Raw genomic sequence first — 21,430 nt, 5'->3', positions numbered from 1 at the left:
AACAGGTTAGTTTCAGCCAGGAAGATAATACAGTACTTTACATATTTACAGTCCATAAGGCACATGGCTTGGAAGAAGGGCAGAGTTTAAACGTTATTCCTGTTACTGAAAGAAACATTACAAAGGTCATGCACTGACAACAATACAGCTCTCTCTTGTAAAAGAGTGCTGTTATGTCCCCTCTTTTTTACCAAGACAATCCAAAAATCACAATTTCTGGGAATTGCAGGGACAAGTGAATAGTGTTCTACATACTGTACAAGGTATGCATTATCCTGGTGGTGTGGTTACTGTTAGAAACCTCAGCTTCATGAACAACTTTCCACTGGGTTCGCCAATTGGGTATATATGGTATATTCACCAATATACTATATTTTTATAAACAAAAATATACTGTGGAGCTAGGAGATGCCCAGTGGAAAAAAGGCTAGTCTAAAAATAAAATCATGTAGTTGATGCAGATGTAGTTGAGAAAGTCACTTTTACCTTCAGGACTCCATTTTTCTTCCCAAAGTGAAGATCTAATATATTGATGAGGAGTAAAAAAAACAACTAGTGAAATATTCCAGATCGGAATCTGCATGATGTTTGCATGCAATCCAAGTTTCATCTATTGTCTTTAGTATAGTCAATTATCTGTCAAGACTTAAAAAAATAAACATAGCATCAATTGTAATTTTGATTCCTAAGAGTCTATTTTGAGCAAAACACATACTATTTGTATAGTCTGCATCTTATCTGTCTCACATCTTTACTTCCTAACCTAAACCCACTGAGCTCTTGCAATATTGGCCAGTTCCAATACATTATCTACAACTTATTTTATTCAGTCTACCTCACCATCTTCCTAATTCAGGTGTCTAGGTAATCTCACTATACATGTATAGCCATATTCAAGGTGGCAACGCCCTGCTCATGAGCACCAGTATGAAAGACAAGACAGACATCCTGCCATTCCCATTTCATCAGACTGCTTTTCAACAATATGCAAGATGAATATCTGCACAAGTTGTAGTGGATTTCTTAGTTTATGTACAAGCTAAGTACAAACAAGCAACACTATTATTCTGCAAGATTTTGGCTTATCCCTAAGGATCACGCAGAAACTGTTATGCCTGAGTTTAGGCAGAGCCCCACCCATACAACCAGGCACACATCACTGCCTGTGGAAGCGTACTACTGTTTTCACTCCAATATTCATTACTAGCAGTGAGATTTACTGCCAGCTATGATGACAAAGGGATTCAGTGCTCTTATACCTCAAGAGTTTATTTTCTTGATCTCAGATGTTCTTCTACAGCATTGCAATCCCCTGCTAGTCAACCTGTCAAATGAGGAAAAAACGATGGGCTGTGCACAGCCTGAGCTGGCCACATGTGGCAATCAGTGTTGTGGGCAGAAAAAATCTTGAATACCAGTATACTCTTTCCCTCTTGGAAATTACTTCTGGTTACTGGGTGGTCACACCCTTTCAAATGCAGGGATGCACCTCCCTGTAGAAAGTGGGGGTGGGGTTCCCCCAGGACTCCTAAGAAAGCAGTTCTTCAATGTGTCATGTCTTCAGGGGACCAACATCTCATATACTGAACAAGGAAAATTCTCGCAATAGTACACACCTTACAGTTCTGTACTATGTGGTTACCATGTGGTATAGAATTGACAATTATTAACACTATCAGAGGACTGTTAGGTGTGCATCTTTAAAGGGGCATACCTAACTTTACCATTTATTTTCCAGCTACACCATCTTGAACTGCTTTTTAAAATGACATTAATTTGAGAGAGTGCTGCTGAGAATGCTTTAAAAACCCCTGAAAAGAATAATATCACTCTCAAATAATTTATTTATTATCACTACTTTTATCCTGACTTTAGATCCACAGCACTAAATGCCATAATTTTTTAAGCTAATTGTAGCCATAAAATAACCAAAGCAGACCTATGAAACAACACACAATAGTGAGCAGCTGGGCCCTAGTGCAGCTGGACTTTCCACTATTTCAAAGAAAGCATAAGAAAGCATATGCTGAATACCAAGATAGGTGCGGCCCCACTGCACAGAGCGTCAAAGAGGAAAAACTGCTGCAGTCAGGTGCAGCAGCACAAAAGAAAACAATATCATGGGATTTAGCTAGCTAATGTAGGTCACACCTTCTAGACCTAAGAGAGAAGAAAATGTAACACTTTTACATGGCTGCTTTATAGTATTATACTGTGCATGTACACACCTAGCTGCTTTATCTGAAAGCAGGTAAAAATTGGCTTAAATATTAAATGACTTTGGTATTAAAGGCAAATAATTCAGTACTGCCAGAAATGTGAGAGTAAAATAAGATGCTGGCTATGTCTACTTCTTTTATATAATTAGTCCCAACTGTCTTGTCTGCGATTTTCAGTGTTTTTCACCTTAAAAGAAAAATATCTGCTCCAAAAAAGGTTCAAGAAAACTGGCTGTTTCAGTGGGGATGGGGTGACAAAAACAAACTGGCAGCCGTAGTTAACATAAACTCATCCCTTATTTAAGGTCACAGGTAGGAAAATATGCCCCACACATCACAAAATGAATTCATGAGCATCAATTTTATTCAAATGCTTTTAAGCCATTAAATGGGCAAACAAAAGAAAGCACTCAATAAAATCCCATCAGAAAAGGCAATCCTTTAGTGAAATTAGTTGCCCTCTAAACAAGTACGATGGAAGACAAAATATCTGCTAAGCTTCTCCCCCCTCCAACCCAGTGTGTGTGCGAGTGTGTGTGCATGCTTGGTTGTGCTGCTTCCTTTGTTTGCCTCAAAGATGGAGTAGCCACCCGTTCCCCCAATGCATACCCTATCCCACAAAAGATTTCATTAAAATGCATTGGAGACAAAGCACAGCTGCACTCCTTGCATCTGAAGCCAGCGACAATAAACCCTAGGCCTATTAAAGACCAAGGGGGTACCCCCTCTGCAAGCCGTTTCATTGCATCAACAATAAATCAGGGTGGAGTATGAAGCCACTGGAAATGCATCTGCAGGGCACACACTGATGCAAAGATGCAAAACACACTGCTATTTTTCACGGTATTTCCCCCCATGCTCTCCAACAGACAGTTTTTATTTCATGTTAACAAGCAAACCATTATTTAGAACAAGAGAAAATTATGTATTTCACATTCATTTGTAAAACAAAGCTTTCACATTTACAGATGAATCAATTCCTCTTTTTCCTGAGCCAGTCAAAGCACATGACGCACCCAAATATGCAGCAAACGAAACTATGCAGCAGGCAACTTAGGCATACCAGTGTTCCTGCTTTTTTTTTTAAAAAAAAAGGAGTGGTGACAGAACAAAAAACAAAAACAAGGGTCTGTCCAAAGCATTTAAAAAGTGATCAAACATCCTGAACTGAACAAGGAGGGAAATCTACTCCCAACATGCAGGGTTGAAAACAGAATGTCACTAAATCCTCACCATGCCCCACAGACATGGACAACAGACATGAAGGGGGATGTGGGGGGGGGGGCTTGAAGATACTGCAGTCTGATATCACTGCTTCACACAAGTACAGTCCTCCCAGACAGTAATTTAACAGCATGAGACAATTGTACAGTTTATGAAAGTCCCAAGATTTACTTAATCAGGGCTGCCCCTGCATGCACCTCCTCATTTTTGCAAGCTGGCTGGCTTTTTAATATCCCTCGCAACTATGAATTGAATCAGCACCAGCTTCTTACAAAACTAGACTGACATGGGTTGTAGCTGGTGGGGATGAGTAAACTAATACAAAACAAATGTGAAGACAGAAGCATAAATGCAGCAAACATGAAGAGCGGAGGGTGGGGAGAACGAAAGAAGATACGTTAAGCCACTCACTGTTATCCTGGGGATGTTCTTCTTGCCCTGATAACCAGACATGACGTTCGGCTGTTGTGGCAGGGATAGAACCAGCTCCTATCCTCCAACCTAGGAGCAGTACCAGCTTGCAAAGAAGCTCAGGCTCAGGTGAAACAAATGGTGCTTCCTTCCTTTCCTCGTCTTCCTCTCTGTCTTGCCCCCTCCCACTTGTTTCACACAATAGTAAATCCTCTCCCTCCCTCCTCTTTTACCAATGACAGCTGGGACCCTGTAAGACAGGAATGGCTGATGAGGCGACTCCTCCCTTCTCCTTCTTCCCAGTCTCGCTTTCTCTGTGCATTGATTTTTCTCTCCTCGCCTTATTTGCCTCACCCACTCCGAGCTGCTGTCATAGCAGTAAGGCATGACAGCCGCTAGAGGGTAGCAGTGGAAAGACTGGCTACCAGATTTGCAAAGGGACTGGGCAAGGCCCATAAGCTCTTTCCCAGGGACGTTAGCTACTGCAGAAGAAGCAAGGAGCTACAAGCCAGCACTGACAATTCAAGGGAGCAGTCAGAAAAGCGCATCAAACTTCCCAGAGACTAGCAAGCAGCTAAGATTTTAGGAATTAGTATCCATACATACCCAGTGGAAAATGGTCAAATATATTTCATCTCTTTGAGCAACAAATGACTTCTAGTTTAAGGTTACCAGATTTTTTTCAATGAATCTGGGGACACTTTTCAACTTCAATGGATTTTGGAAGGGGGACTGATTTGTAAATCCAGGGACTGTCCCCAGGAAACAGGGATGTCCGGTAACCTTACTCTAGTTTGTTTCTTGTCTAAAACAGATGCTTTAACAAAATGTACATAAGTGGAAGAGTAGCAGCTAAGTTGCCATGTGGTAGACTAAAAACTTTGTAAAGGAAGAGGCAGTTAAGCTAGTACTCATATTTACAACAGTGTTTCTTTTGTAAGAAAGTCTCCTTAAAATCCCTACACAGCTTTCCAAACTTTCCAATTTGGTGACACACATTTTAGACAATGCATCATTTCAAGCCACAGTAATTCAGTTTTACTAGCAAACCGGAGGATAAACTAACCCCCTTCCAGCCTTGGGAAGAGCATGGGGAGCATTCCCATGACACACCTACACAATGCAACTGACACAATAATGTGTTGTGACACACAGTTTGGAAAGCTGCTACCTTATCATTTTTCATATTGTACTGATTCTTCCACCATCCCCTGCAAAGTAATCTTCTTGTTCTCATGGTTTTAGACCAAGCTTGAAAACCTAACCCATGTCAACCCTATTTCACTGGAAAGTGCTCCCTAAGGAATTCAAAACCCATCCATTTTTAAAATCTTGCTGTTGTTCGGAAAATGGTGTGTGCAGGAAAGGGAGAAGTGCAACAGGGTTACAAGACCTAACTTTATTTTAGAACAACCCCCCACCTGGTTTTTTAAAAGAATTTTCATATTTTTAAATTTTTTTTAGTCAAAATGATCAATATTTTTTCAAAGGTTTTTATTTGGAAATCCATTTCTTTCAGGGCTTGTGAAAAGTAACTGACATACATAAAGCTGGGGGGGCACAAAACAAGCAAAATAAAAAAGTTTCTCATCATCAAGCCCTCTGAAATATAAACTTTCTTTGTTCTAAAAAGTTTTACAGTGTGGTTAGGGGGTCTAAGATTGTTGATGTGGTTTGTGGATATTGCGCTTCATACCTGAGGTGAGATAATCTCATCCATTTGCAGAACATATGTACAAAATATCTGCTCTGTAAGCTGAAGGGAGGGCAGGGGAAATATTGTATAGTCAGCTACTAGAGCTTGTGGAAAGAAGCAAACTATCCTAAGGCACATTCTAGAATTCCCACTAAGCACCCAGGGTTTTAACCACAAACCCCTTGATTTGAGTCCAGGACTGTGGGTGCTCAGACCACAGAGCCGCTTTAGGGTTCACCACCTACCAAGTCAGCTGACAGACTATGCCAGTAGGGATGGCTCACACTTACCCTTACAAACGCTTATTTTCAATAGAGACAAAAACATTTGCCAGTTGGGCTGACGGGAAATTCAGTAATTCCACAGTAGCTAGCGAATGACTGAATGACTGACTTGTGTAACGTAACAGCTCTTGTTGCTCAGTGATTGTTCATTTTGATAAATATGCAATAAAGAACTTTTACCTCCAGGGACTTTCACGTTTCAACAATTTACACCACCCTCAGAATTCATGCAGAGAAGTTAGAGAATAAACAAACATGGGCTTCCTTTTGTATGAGTCTTTATGCATATTGATTAACCTGCATCCTTCTGCTACATTAACCTTTCCCACTTTCTACTCCTGTTCCACTCTCAGATCTCCTCTTTCGCATGCATCTCACCTGGCATGCCATGGAAAAGCCAATACTGGTTTGAAGATTAAAAGTGAGCCAAGGGCATCCATCAGAATGCTCAGTGGAGCAGCTTATGCTTAGAGACTGGGAATTACAGTAGAAGGAATTCCCTTCCTCCTCTCTTGGAGCTGGAGCAGGTGGTGGGTTTGTCAAACACAGCAAGATCACAGCAAATAATTGTTGTTAAATATAAAGCGAAAGAGACAGCGAGTAATCAGAACTACCTATGGCTCGAGTTTCTGTTCAGAAATAGCATAAAGTTAATTTTATCTCTTGTGCAGCATATTATTTAATGAAAATTGAGTATTTCTGCAATGCACATATACTAGTGGTTCCATTAAATCCCCTTAATAAAAATATTTGGATTTCCTAGTGTACAGGATCTCCACAGAAAGACATGGAACTTCTGTAACAAATAATCATTTTCTGCATCTTAGCCCCGAGAAGAAATCAGATTTTATAAACCAATAGACAAGTGTAGTAAGAAAAAACAGCCTTCAAATTTATACCTTTCCTAGTTCTCATATCCCAGAGGCATGTCCCTGTCTTCCAAAAAGCTCATTGGTCAATGGTCAATGGAAAGGCCTGTTCCTATTGGTCATAGCATTCATAAAGCCTTGGGGTAAGGATGGTTGGGTCATCTACATCTGTTCTGTAGCTGGGGCAAAGGGCAGGCTACCTTGAAGAGCTTACAGTATACACACACTGGAATTTCAAACACTATGCTAGATGCTAATGACAACATCTACAGGGGTGGGGTGGGGAGGCACAACCCAAACATTTAGTATCTATACGGGGACTCAAAACCCGCTGTCAGATTTGTGGCACTGAGACAGCCATGTACATAGGTCACATGATATCCTAAAACAAACTTTTATAATCACTCTTTTGAATAATTTGTATCAAATTTATATTAAACAATATAAAATTTATAGCAAAAGGGGGAACTTTCAATGAAAGGGGCAGGACTTACGGTGGAAAGGGGAAAGGCACCTGTCACTTTTTGTGTGATTTTAGATCCGGCAAGTCATTTTATGTATTGCTATAAAAACTCTCTTGCAAAATCCATATACATAGCAAGAGCTGCAAAAGACTCTATTCTTCTATTGTATCCACTCCATTTCCTTCCTCTCCTCATATCCCAAACTCCATAGCCACTGAGCACGCTCAATCCTTTGGGGGATGTTTTTGAAGTTCCCCTTAGAGTTTGTCAAGAAGAAGAAGAGTTTGGATTTGATATCCCGCCTTTCACTCCCTTTTAAGGAGTCTCAAAGCGGCTAACATTCTCCTTTCCCTTCCTCCCCCACAACAGACACTCTGTGAGGTGAGTGGGGCTGAGAGACTTCAAGGAAGTGTGACTAGCCCAAGGTCACCCAGCAGCTGCAAGTGGAGGAGCGGAGACGCGAAGCCGGTTCCCCAGATTAGGAGACTACCGCTCTTAACCACTACACCACACTGGCTCTCAGTCATAGAAATTACTTGTGCTTCTACAATCTCTGGGTTCCCCTAAGTCTGATACTGTCCACTTGTGATGGTGCCATTTAGGTTACAAAAGCAGTGGCACTCTCAACACAGCAATGGCATGTGGGAAAACGGGCCTGGAGCCTTTCTCGAATCATTTGTAAGTATGGTTTCCACCCGCTTCAAAGAGGTAAAGGGATGTGGATGGTACTGTGGTCTAAACCACTGAGCCTAAGGCTTAAAGATCAGAAGGTCAGCGGTTCGAATCCCTGCGACGGGGTGAGCTCCCATAGTTCAGTCCCAGCTCCTGCCAACATAGCAGTTTGAAAGCACCTCAAAGTGAAAGTAGATAAATAGGTACTGCTCCGGTGGGAAGGTAAACACCATTTCCGGGTGCTGCTCTGGTTTCGCCAGAAGCGGCTTAGTCATGCTGGCCACATGATGAAATGAGCGTCGCAACCCCAGAGTCGTTCGCGACTGGATTTAACTGTCAGGGGTCCTTTACCTTTACCAAAGAGGTAAACTGTCTCTGGAGAGCAACAGCACAGATCTAGTAAATCAGCATTGGTGCAGGTGGATGACAGTCAGCCTGGTCAAATGGAACCAAACACTCTTTTTATTTTATTTATTTGTTTAAATTATTTGTATACTGCCCTTCATCCAATAGATTCCAGGATGGTGAACAACATACATAATACAAAAACAAGGGATGGTCCTTCAAATATTGAAGCAGCTTAGTCATGCTGGCCACATGACCCGGAAGCTGTACGCCGGCTCCCTTGGCCAATAAAGCGAGATGAGCGCCGCAACCCGTTGGCCACGACTGGACCTAATGGTCAGGGGTCCCTTTACCTTTTTACAACACACATCATTTCATAAGTTGCATCCAAAGTTAGGCAGATATAAGTCTGCTTGAATAACAGGATTTCCCGGCCCACTACAGCTCCCTGAAAAACCGCTCCTGAGGTTAGAGGACCCTTAGGAAAGAGCTAACGTGTAGTATGGGGAACTGCAGTGGGATGGGGGGGAATGAGCAGAAGCAACTTTCACTTGTGTATCTTTTAGATAAAACTTCATGATCAGGATTCACTTAACAAACCCCATCAGCAGAAGCCCCATGCAAACACTTACACAATGGGAGTTTCCCCTTGCTTCTTTGCGCCCCCTACCCTTGGTAGGGCTGCTGGTGTTGGGAGAATATCCAGAAAGGGAGGGGCAGAATTGCTCCATTTGTCAAGTGAAATGTTTGTAATAGCACAACACTGAATTCTACCCAGTGTGTATTACTGGATAATGGGTAGTGTGGTTTAAATACAGATCCCTTTAAAAAAAACTAACCACACACCACCCATCCGTTTTAGGCCTCTGAAACATTTATTGATTTGCCTCTGCAACTACAAGATGATCCCACATAATATTTGTTAGCTGACAAAAGTTTGACATGTCTTCATACTATTACTTTCTGCACTATTTAACTATATTGCAACACCCAGTATTCTCAATGAAGTTCAATTTTTCCCCTGTAGCAACACAATCCACAATCATTTCACAATTAAGCTGAAGTATGTACATTTTGAAGAAAGTGATTTCATGACATTTTAGAAACAATACATTAATTTATTTATTTTGTATATTTATATCCTGCTGTTGCTCCAAGGAGCTTATGGCAGTGTACAGGGTTCTCCTACTTCATTTAATCTACTTCACAACCCTGTGAAGTAGATTAGGCCAAGACTCGTCCAAGGTCATCCAATGAGTTTCATGGCTGAGTGAGGATTTGAACCCTTGTCTTCCAGGTCCTAGTCTTACACTAACCATTACATCACACTACACCATGCAGGCTGCATGTAAGTTCTGGGAAGTGAGGGGAGGTTCTGCTTTCTTTGTTGCCAAGTCACATTTTCTATTCTTTTAAACATTCATTTTTAATGACATTTTTGAAAAAGCTTTTACTTCTCAGATTCACTGCACAAGACATCAACTTCCATGCCAAGTCTAGGCTAGAAGTTGTTCCACTTGATGGTTTTCCCTACATTCATCCTGTATGGGATGTGCTGCCAGCATTCCTTTCTGGGCCTGTTTCATATCTCTTTTTTACCCTTGTAAAGACTCTCTCTTTTCTTCTTTCTTTCTTTTTTTTAAAGAAAAGTGCTTAAGTCTTGCTGCTTCGGCCAAAAATCACACTGGAAACAGTATGCATACTCTGCATCAGCCTTACACCATTGATGACTTCCTGATGTGCATGATATGATATGATATAAGCCTCACCCAATTTCTGCAGCAGTGGGCCAGATTAGATATGTTTGAGATCCATGATTGGTTCTCCCAATCTTTTCATTTTTTTAAAGCAACAACTCTCTCTTCCTCCCTCTGAATTAATCAAGACTTTAGTACTGTGGGGATGGGAAGGTAGAACCCTTCCTCACTGCACTGTTTTCTGGCGTAAATGCCTTCACCCAAGCACCTATTATGGGGCAGCTAGGGAGCACTTACAATGGGAAATCTATGCAGGGAAAGGGTTGCTGTTATCCGCACCGCCCCCCATCCTCCTACAATGCACTGTTGTCCAAATTTCATAATGGATCTCAAACACCTTGTCTTAATATAGCCCAAAGACTCTGGGGTGCTAATACAGTACTGACTTGGGCAGAGCTACAAAATGACTACAAAATCCAACGAAAGATTTGGAGGGGATCCCAAATGTTGGGTTTTGTAGTTAATGAAGCTCTTGATCAGAAATGGTACTCAGGCAACTGTTTTGTTGTTCTTTGGAAACATTAAGATAGGTGCAGGGAGTACTTTACTCTTCTAACTCTTAAACTGTCCTTTCCTGAAGCAGCTTTTCAAACAAAAGAAGGCTTTTAAAGGTGACACTTTGCTTGTAACAGTGTTGTTTGCCTTGAAGAAGCACAGTTCAAAGCCTAGTTTGTGGGGGCTATGATAAGCAGGGTTTGGAATGAACTAGTTCAGTTCAATGAACCAGTTCAAACATCTCTGAAAGCTGTGCTATTTTTCTAGAAAAAGAGGGGCTCACCATTAATGCCTCCTGAGAGGTGCTGGAACTGAGTTCCAGTGAAAAAAAAGAGCCCTGCCTGGAAGTAGTTTCCATAATTGCTAGGTAATCTAAAGGAGAATTAAGTTCATTTTGGGGCTGAACTTTGAACAGCTTCTAGTTCATGTTCATTCCCTCCCACCACTACCTCCAAAAGAAGGCCTGAACCCTTAGCTTCCAATAAACAAAAACTAAGTAAATTCAACAGCTATAAAGAAGGATAAAACAAACCAACTGAGGCAATTGACATTGGAATATTTTCAGTTTGCACTGCAACATTTTCTGATATCCTTGAGAGTGATCTAATTTAGCATGTTCATTTTACCTGTATTTAGTATATCAAGCTATAATCTTTGAAATGGCCAAGCTTCCCTAATACTTGCTATTGAAAGTCATTCATTGTTCCTGATGAAGCTATGAAACTGGTTTTCCCCCACAAAAATATAAAGCACTGAAAATTCTACACCCCACATCACTGGCGGTTGAGAGTGCCACAAGGAAAAGTTGTAAAAGCCAGAAGGAGAAAATAGCTTATTATAGCTTTTGCCAAATTACCCTCTTCTTTCTGGAAGAACAGAAAGCACCACATCCTGAATCTGCTAGTTAGAGCCAGAGAGCTATCCTGAATGGGACAGGGCATCTTAGGATTTTGTAAACTGAGCCTAGAAAAGAGGAGAAAGTTCATTGCAAGATATTTCTCTTCCCACCCCAATGCAATTATCATCTGGTCAAAACAGTGAACAGTATCCAGCTTCCCCACTGCATTAATTCAGTTGCTGACAAGAATGAAGAATAAAGGCAAGTTTATAAAACCAAAGCACCTGTTTCACTCCCCCCTAGTTACACACAATACTAAGAATGTAAAGAGGGAGGTGAGATTTCTGCTCAAAACTTCCTCCTCCAAACTTGTCAGTATAAAAGGATCATAGCAATTTCCCATTTGAGAGGTGGGAAAGTCATGGATGGAACCACACATTGCCTTAGCCAGGCTTCAGTTGGACATGTATGAAGCAATGCCCATTTTCCTGCTTCCTTAACTTGCTTTCTGGAAAGCATATCAGACATTTGTTTTTGTTTTTGACAATTTCTTTTCTTCATTCATCCATAGCAACTGTTCTCTCTTTTAATTCACACTCATACAGAAAGACTTCTGAAGACAAATTCACACGATTTATTTTCCCCACTGTAACCATGTATATGGTGTGCCTGTCAAAGTCTCAAGGAATTCCCACAATCACAGCTGCAATTTGAGATGCACTGAGACACACAGTGAGACTGTACAACATGTAGTACTTCCCAGATGTTTTGGTTGATTGAACTGATGTATTTGTAGTTTTGAAGGATCATTTCATGCAAGATGTCTGCCATATACAGGCAGCTTCAAATTTCATCAGTATGGCAGCTGTTGTATGTGGTGAGTTCTATACAGTGGTTGCTGTGTGATTTCCTCAAAGCCACCTGCTTACTTGAGGACTAATAATAATAATAATAATAATAATAATAATTTATTATTTATACCCCACCCATCTGGCTGGGTTTCCCCAGCCACTCTGGGTGGCTTCCAACACAACACTAAAATACAATAATACATTTGTACTGAAATGGTGCATACTAGTGATAGGGTAAGAAGTAGGTTGGCTGGGGCTGCTGGGAGTTGTAGTCCAAATCATCTGGAGGGCACCAGATTGGGGAAGACTGTGATACACTATGAGAACACTAGACAATGGCTGACACAAAACAAGCAGCCAGACAAATATCACAAAGGAGTGTGTTTGCCAACTTAAATGATAGTACTAATGCATAAAACCTAACACATAAAGAAACTGTAAAAAATTCAGCACAGGTTCTACATGGAGAACATATTTTAAATTCTCTACCTGAAGTACACAGGAAAAGCTGCAAGAGGTTCAGAACCACAAAGCTTTCAAGTTCTAGATCTCACTGGGGTATTAAGAACATCCTATGCACCAAACAGATCATATTCACCAGTGTTTTTCTGAATGTTGGCAGTATAACCTATCATCTAAGATACATGTCATTTATCTTACTACCTAGACAATTAATGAGATGAATGAATATTTGCTAAAACACCAACATGATATAGGCTCAATGTTGCTGCTGTTCTTTCCAGTTTTACATGTGTGTGACAATACTTTCAAGCAAACCATATTGTCAGGGGTTCAGGAGCAGAGGGACAGGAGAGGGAGGAAGTAGAGACCGAGGGAGAGGAATCTGAGGGAGAAGTCAGCGAGGGTAGCCATCCGAGGTCTCTAAGTCTCTCCAGTGAATCAGAGGATTCACAGAAAGGGGCCCCAGTGGTCAGAGCCAGGGGGTTGCCAGAGGGAACACCCCAGGAAGGAGGGGCCAGAGGGGACTCAGAGAGCAGCAGCTGGAAATCGGGACCAACTTTCCCACCGGAGAGCAGTAAGGGGGAGGAGTCCCAAACATCGGCAGCAGGCAGCCTTCCGTCAGCGGAAGGACATGAGTCAGGGTTAGCCACGCCTGCATCAGAGAGCGAGGTAACGGTCAAAAGGAAGGTCAGGGGCAGCGCGCGCGCGCCAAGTTCAAATGTACAGGAGGGGGGTGCAATGGGCAGTCCGGAGAGAGAGCCGGGTCCCAAAGCCCGCCGGAGAGAAGGGGAGGAGTCCGAAGGGTCCGCTTCCGAGGCATCCCGGAAAGAAGGCACCCAGGGGGGTAGTAGGACCCAGAGGAGGAAGGAGAAACGTAGAAGGTGGAGTAAGGCTAGAGTCTTAAGCTGGTGTACAGGGGGCGGAGACTCAGACGAGGCTTCGCTGGTCTAGGGTTTAGACGTAGAGACGCACGCTAGTGTTTGGAAATGGAAACTAAATGCCAATAAAGACTTCTGTACAGTTCTAATGGCTAGCGTTGGTCTTCTGTGAGCTGAGACCGGGAGGCAGTCTCTGACACATATATTTATTTGTTTTTGAATAATCAGAATATTGAAGGGCACCACCAAGAAAAATGCTGTATAATTCCCCAAATATAAAGTTATCTTAAAGAACATCTACTTCTGAAACATGGAAGAGGAGAAAATATCCCAGGTGCTGATCACCCAGGCTTTTAAGCATTTTATGTTGTTTCTAAATATTAAAATATTAGTATTTGTCAATGTTTTCACTAGCCATAGTTTTATATAAAACAGTGTGAAACTGATGTTAAAAGCAAATTTTTATACTGTATATAGGGCTAGCTATGACTAACAGATACTCCAGTTGGTCCAGTTATATATTAGATGGGGATCTGTCCCATCATACCTTGCCTATGGCACACAGACCTCTTATTTTTAGTAACACTTGTACTTTCATAGGTGTTTGGCCTTATGTACATATACAGAATGCTTATATTTTAGTCCACAATTATCAATGCAACATACCCTTGCAAGAAAGATAGACCACCGAGGCTATAATATCAGAGTCCTTTCTCCAAGAATAAAGCTCATTATGGAGATAGCCAGCTAACAGCACGACAGGCAGAAAATAAAAGGCCTCCCCATTAGTGTATCAATACTTAGTTTATATCATCTAATTGTCATTGTCCATCATGAGGAGTCCAGTGTTTAGGTCTATCTGGTGAGCTCAGACTCCTGGACACAAGAACACTCTGGTGGTTAATGGAGACAAGATACTGGGCTTAAAAATGTATTTTTTTATAGCTTATGATACTGTGCTGTATCTTCCCAATAAACCCTCCAGCAAACACAGAGTGACATGACACTTGCCTCTCTCTGGGAGTAACAGCAAACAACTCTGTCAAAAAAGTTCCAGCTATCTGTTCAGTTCCATTACACATATGCACACTTTAACCTTCAAGACTTAAATGTGACTGTTAGTAAGGGGCGTTTGGGACAACTGTTGCTTGAATATTTTTTAATATCTTGATTTTGAAGCTTTTTGAACGTTCTGTAGACTTATATTTAGGTTGACTTTTTTGGTTTTCCTTTTGTACTTTAATCAGAGTACAGCGTGTGATTTTAAAAGAGAGTTTAAAATCCAGTAACTAAGGAGGATTTAAATAAAAAAAAATGTCCAGTAGCACCTTAGAGACCAACCAAGTTTGTTCTGGATATAAGCTTCTGTGTGCATGCACACTTCTTCAGGAGGATTTGTTGTTGTTTTTAAAATGAATTCTTCACAAAATCTCTATCGGAAAAAGAAATACAACCAGAAATGGTTGCCAAAATGATCAATGCTCACTTAGCAAAAAAATCACTATCAGGAAAGGTCCTCTGAATACATCTGTTTTTCCAATTATGATCTCATAAGCACCTCTCCCTGAATTTGGGAAACTTGAAATGGACAGTAACTGGGTTTCCTGAAAACACATTGGTGATTTCAGTCCAGATGCTTTTCATTCAAAGCTGTACTATATATTTCTGTTCTGCCCTGCACATTTTCCTGTACAATTTTAACTAAACACACACAATGGGAATAGACAGATGTTAGAATCTCCTGCACAGATTACACCTACTCCTCAGCCTCTAATTTATATAGCCAAACAACCCCAGCAACGGAAAGTTTTCCAAAGCACCGGACTTTTTAAAAAACCACGCTTTAACTTAAATGGTTTCCCCCCCTTTCAACAAAAGAACATTTTACTCTTCCTCCACTCCTCCTTAATTTAAACCAACATGTTTCCAATGAATTTAATTAAAAGAATATGGATTCTTAATCATTTCCAACTCAGATGCTGTGACTGTTCTTTATGAAAAGTCAATTCTGAGTCTACTAGGATAGTAATTCAAGTATAAAAAGCATCTAACACAGACTAGGCCTAGATTTAGATTCAAATTTACTTCAATGTGGGATAGCACAGCTCATTTTTCATTACTGGGCATAATAGCCTGCTAAGGAACTGGGTGGCTGAGTCAGTTATATGGCGTTTAGGAGGTAGATGTGGCATTACTTACTCCATGGAAGAAAGAGTTGAGGAAAGAGAACTGATCATTTGGCTTACTGCTACAGAAAGGAGGGATAGGACACTTGGTGGCAAAGTGAGATCTTTCTGGTTAGCAATACTGACTTTATTTCGCTTTACTACTACTACTATTCCGATAGCAATGCATACAGTTCTTCCACTAGGTGACCACAATTACTGCAAATATTTGTATTTGTAAATTTCCCATTATCTTGCTGAACATAAACTCAGTACAATGCAAAGCACCATCAGTAAATCATGTAAGGTCCAGAGCTGGAGCAGCACACTGCTATTCTGAATCTCCCAAAGCCTAGATTTTAGTCCACTCCTTTACAGTACAAGACGTATAAAGTCAATCATTTCCAACCTGATACAAATAAGTAGGTTCCAATTGTTTGTCAAACAAGTACAAATTTAGTGAAGACTGGATACAATAATTCTCCAAAGGTTTGGGATATTTGGTTCAGAGCTCATGCCTGATTTAGATATGCAAGCATCCTGATACTATGCAAGTATTCTTCATAATCAACACATATGCAGCATTTCTGGAAGCTGTATGTCATACATAATTACCAATAATAATATTCATCCTGAGCAGAAGTGGCAATCACCTGTTAACATTAAATACTTTATACAATAAAACAAACAACATATACAAACCAACATGATAGTATTTTCTTTTCAATTCCTCTTTTACAGAAAGAATCTTGTTAAGTACCACACCTGTGAACTCAAAATATCACATCAAACAATACATTTTTGGAAGTGTCCAACCACTGTTTCCTTTATTTAGAAAAGCAACAACGTCATTCGAATTGACTTCAAACTGCTCTACATGTATGTCTTTGGTACCTGTAGTTAGTTTCTCTAACAAGGCTGAATTCCAAACCAGACTTTTCCAACATTCTAATGATACAGAAGAATTCACCATGCCTTTGCCACTGTTAACAACCTTGCAGACATTAGTTTCTTTCTTAAGTTTCTTAAAATAAGTTTTCATTGTTCCCATCAAAACCAAAACAGGGCCAGTTTTGGATGATTACATGTTGGCTGAAAAGTTTTTTTGTTGACAGTTCATCAACAGCCAACTAAAAAAGAAAGAAACCCACTACATCACATTTCCAAGTCATTCAGACAATGACCTGAAAGTAACACAATCATAACAATTCTTCTAATTACATCTGATGAGCTTCCCAATTCATCCTCAAATCTATCATCTTCTCACAGAGATGCTATATCAGCTAAAAGACAGGAGCTCTATTGATAATAATGAGCAGTACTAGAGAAATCTGGCTTGCCTTCCTAAATTCCATCCCAAGTCCACAGCTGAAGCAGAATCACAGATCAGTATGTGAACAGCTACATGAAAATACAGGAAGTTTCTTAAAGCAATTACATAACAAATATGCACTTAAGCTGGCAGTCCGAAAGGAAATTACACCACGGGAGTAACAAATAAAAATATTGGCACCCTCATGTCTATTGTTCTTCAAGGCAAAATATATCTGCCAGTGGCTAAACAACAGAGCACTTCCACAAGTGAGCAGATGTGTATCAATCAATCAATCAATCAATCAATCACTAACCTTCTAAACTAGGTGCTATTGAAACTGACAATTACTGTTTTGCACTCATGCTTTGGGGCCATTATTATAAATCTTCTAAACTGTATCTTCTAAACAATACATTGAGCACAAAATTATTTGGGCACATTTCCAGTTTGCAAAGGCATGTACCTGTTTTCTGTTATTTTTTTTTAGAATATAAATATGAAAAAATGGCATCCAATGAAGTGCTGAGCATATACACCCTATCAAGTGTCCCTAATTATGGAATACTAACTCCTCCAAGATCTCTCCCCTGCACTGATTAGTTAGGTCAGTCAGGCCACCACATTTGGCCAACAAAATATTTTTGACTAAGCCACATTCACCAGCAAAATAGGGCATGCAAGGGAAAGAGGGGAAATGCAATGCAGCTGTGCAAAGAGCTGGATCAGCTCCACCACTGCTCTTATACCTTATATTTGACTGAAAAATGGTAGGCCAACAACAATACCTGCAAAAAACTATGAGACAAAGGGAAAGAGAAGAGGAAAACTGTCTCCCATAGGAGTATACAGAGAACCACTACCACTTCTTCCAGCTATTGTTGAGCAGGACACAGCTGAGAGAAAAGAGGAAAGCTGATTCCAACTAAGTTAGAATCAATTTGGCCATGTTTGCATGAAAGCCAAACCATGACTTTGTGCAAATGCACAAATATGTTGGCTGCCAGGAAGATCACAGTTGTTCTGCTCCTCTTTTAGCAAGCTCATTCATACTATCCCAGTAAGCTTACTATGATGTGAGGACAGGGCCTTTGTCTTCGCTCCCAGTTACACCTGGTCTGCAGCATGTCAAGGAGATCAGTGTCACAGCAAACTGTACCACAGACTGCAAGCATTTGTCTTCCTCCATTCCCACCTGCACTAGTCCCAGAATAATAATACTCTGAGCGAGTAACTGCTGGGAGAAACAAGGAGTGGCTGGAAGGCCTGCTTGCTAGCCACAGATGCTGCTGCAGCTAAAGACAGCCACAGAGGTATGGCCTGGGCCTGGACAACTAGCTTCAAGAAATGACATTAGGAGCAAGAAGGACTTGGCTTGTTTCTCCATTCATCCGACCCCATCAAACTGGACAGCCACTTAGCTAGGCGTTTAATAGTAGTCACCACTGTAATGTAACACTTACTGAGATGTTTCTTCATTTATTGGATGGAGGATTTCCATCCAAACACCAATCAGTCTCCTCTGCATTTGTAGGTCAAAGTACACACTACACAATATCACACATAAATATTTAGTACAGGTAAACTGTGATCTAATCGTTTTACAATCAGTTTTGAATTTGGAATGAAACTTTCCCTTCAGAATAATCAATTTAAGAGCTAGTCTTTTCTTCCTCTCTTCAAGGGCACACTTGTGCTTCCACACAAGTGCTATGCACCGATTTCTCTGAAGTAGTATAAATTCCTAATTAGCAAAAGTTAGGCAGACACATCTCCCCCCCCCCCATAAAATGAGAAACCTAAAGCATTTTAAATGGGCCTTGAAACTGCTTGATAATATAGCTGCATCTGTATTCATGCACATTATAGCAATTTCAGTTCATCTTTCTATATACTACTACAAGTTACTTACGGTAGGAACACTTTATATTTTTAATTTAACTGGCCTCTTTTAGGTCAGACATAAATAATAGATGTACTAATTTCATACATTCTGATTTTTATATAGACAATGGAAACCATGACACAATGCTGCAATAGATACCAGCAAATGAATGATTATTCAGTAAACTCTTATTTTGATGGAAGATTTACTTAGCGACCATTGGCTTCCACTGAAGAGTAGGAGCATTTTCCCTCATAAACCAGATCATCTCTGTGCCTAATCCTGCAACAAAGTTGTAATTTGCAATTGCAGTAAAGCCTGTGTTGCATAGTACAATACTGTATTACAGCCAGCTGTCAAGGAAAAGCCCTTCAGAGAATTACCTAGGAAAAGAGAAAATGTCTTGTCCACATGCTGAAGAGACAAAGACTTGTCCAATTCTTGGATAAAGGAAAACATAATAGAATGTTTTTTTTCTGATTAAGGTAGATGAAGGAGATGTAATTAACAGAATAATCATTCTGCCTTATGCTTCCCAAAGCTCACAAAACAGTGTTTTGCCATATATTTTAGCTCTGCTTATTGTGCAATCCTATATATGTCTACTCAGACATTCTAGAACAGATCTAATTTATATCAGTACTGGACATAAGAATTCTCAAAGAATGTAAGAAAAGCCCTGCTGGATTAAGTCAAAGGCCCATCTAGTCTAGCATCCTTTCTTACAGTGGCTAGTTAAGAAATGTAGGGGAAGTCCACAAGCAAGACCTGAGTACAAAGGTGCTCTCCCCAGTTGTGATACTCAGCAACTGGTATTCAAAGGCATTTTGCCTCCAACAGTGGACGTAGAACACAGCAAAAAAATAAACTGATGTATCTACATAGCTATTCAAATGCCATACATTCTGGGATGATGTGCCACCAACATGGGAATGAGGCTTTCAGTTGAAGCTTCTGAGTTTCCTTGACAGGCAGCCCCATATACAGTACAGGGTTATGTTAGCAACAGCAGCTCCTCCCACGTTCTAACCTTTTACCAACCAGTCTTCTCCCTCCATAGCTCAGGTGTTCCTTGGGTGTTTTGTGGATTTATTGTGCTTATTTATTTAAGAACTTTGTCCCTTACAAGTTGTTATACTAATAGCATTTCTGCAGCCAGCCAGCAAGAGAGAGGAGAGAAAAACAGAGGAGCTTTAAGAAGGCGAGCAGCAACTTTTTTAAAAAGTGAGCACCCTGCGTGTCAAAGAGAACTGAAGAAATGACAAATACAATTTCAAAACATTACTGATGGCAGCATAACTTATATAAAAATCATTGGAGGCAGTGGGAAATGACTGGAAATAGCGGGGAATGGTATGTACTGAATTCTTAAATAGACAGCTGTATGCCTGGCAAGTTTGTTTACTGTTTGTGGGTGTTTTGTGGGTGTTGTATGTATGGCAAGTGCATGTGTGGCAAGTGTCATTTAAAAATATAACAACAAAAGACAAGAAAATAAATAATAAAATAGTAGATGTGGATTGAAGTGATATTTATTTACATGTTAGACCACTTAATAGGATTAGATGGATTTTTTTGCCATTTTCAGTTTTGCAGGTTACATACCACTTGACTCACTAGTGCTGAATGGCAATACCTTCAACTACAGCACATTTTAGTCTATTTTTGGACCATCAGCTTTGAAAGCCTCAGCATCTCTTGGAGGAAATGGATGTTTGAAGATTAAACCCATATTACTTGTTTATAGAAATGTTGTAAAATTGATGTTCAGGATCGTGGAGACAAATGGAAGGGAGTTAGATGTTTTCCAATCGACAGAAAGTTGCTATAGCATCAATATGCGGTATTTGTTTAGATTTAAAATTGAGATTGATTCAATGAAAAAAGGAAGTCTGGAGTATATGGAACTTCACAGCCCCTTTATAAGGAAGGGGTTGATTAGTCCAGAAAGATGTTGGCAACATAACGCTGAAAACCCTCTTTGAGGCATACAATGTGGGCATGTCCTGTGGTCTTTTCTTTTTTTTATCAGAAATTACTACTCATATCAACTTTGTTTTGGGGAAAAAACATTGATATTTGTGAGTGTTCACAAACTTGCCTTTAGAGGATGTGGAGGTAATTACCAGAGAGAGGGTTTTTTATGTGGTGATAGTGATATTTCTTCTACTGATAAATTTGGCTATAGTCCTGTAACTGTTTTATTGGTTTTTGTCTGCTGTTTTTAATGTTTTGAAGATGGTTTACTATACTTGTGGTGTTGAATTTTCTTTCTCTAAACTACCTTGGGGATTATTTTAGAGGAAAGGCAGGATATAGGCTTCCCAAATAAATGAGTGTTGTACATTCTAACATCTTTCCTAGTGGGGCAATAGAGCTTCCAGGGTGCTCAAGGGCTGAGGTTCAGCCTATGCACTAATGTAGATCGTAATGCACAAAGGAACAAAGATATTATGTTAACACATGACTGGCCCTTGCAAACTAGTTTTATTAACTTAATAGCAGCTGCAGGAATCCCCAATCCTATTCTGGACCAAAGGGGGCTCTAACCATTTGTCCTCAACACAGTCCTGATCTGGATTGCGCACACACACAGCCCAGAG

The 21,430-nt window shown here is 40.3% G+C and overlaps 1 protein-coding gene across 3 annotated transcripts in view; it reads right to left on the bottom strand.

The window, feature by feature from the left end:
• DPYSL3 (dihydropyrimidinase like 3) overlaps positions 1-21,430 on the bottom strand; it is a 54,365-nt gene that overhangs the window by 28,662 nt on the left and 4,273 nt on the right. The window contains exon 1 of one of the 3 annotated variants that reach the window (XM_028717891.2): positions 3,855-4,134. The exons of the other annotated variants lie outside the window; for them this stretch is intronic. Within the exon in view, the coding sequence (XP_028573724.2) occupies positions 3,855-3,896 (42 nt within the window). The 5' untranslated portion in view covers positions 3,897-4,134. Of the gene's footprint in view, positions 1-3,854; positions 4,135-21,430 lie in introns of those variants that run through there. 3 annotated transcript variants of the gene reach the window in all.

Source organism: Podarcis muralis, chromosome 2 (genome assembly GCF_964188315.1).
Source record: "Podarcis muralis chromosome 2, rPodMur119.hap1.1, whole genome shotgun sequence".
NCBI lineage: Eukaryota > Metazoa > Chordata > Lepidosauria > Squamata > Lacertidae > Podarcis > Podarcis muralis.
The sequence above is the reverse complement of the archived record's forward strand: the minus strand, read 5'-3'. Positions and strand labels throughout refer to the sequence as shown.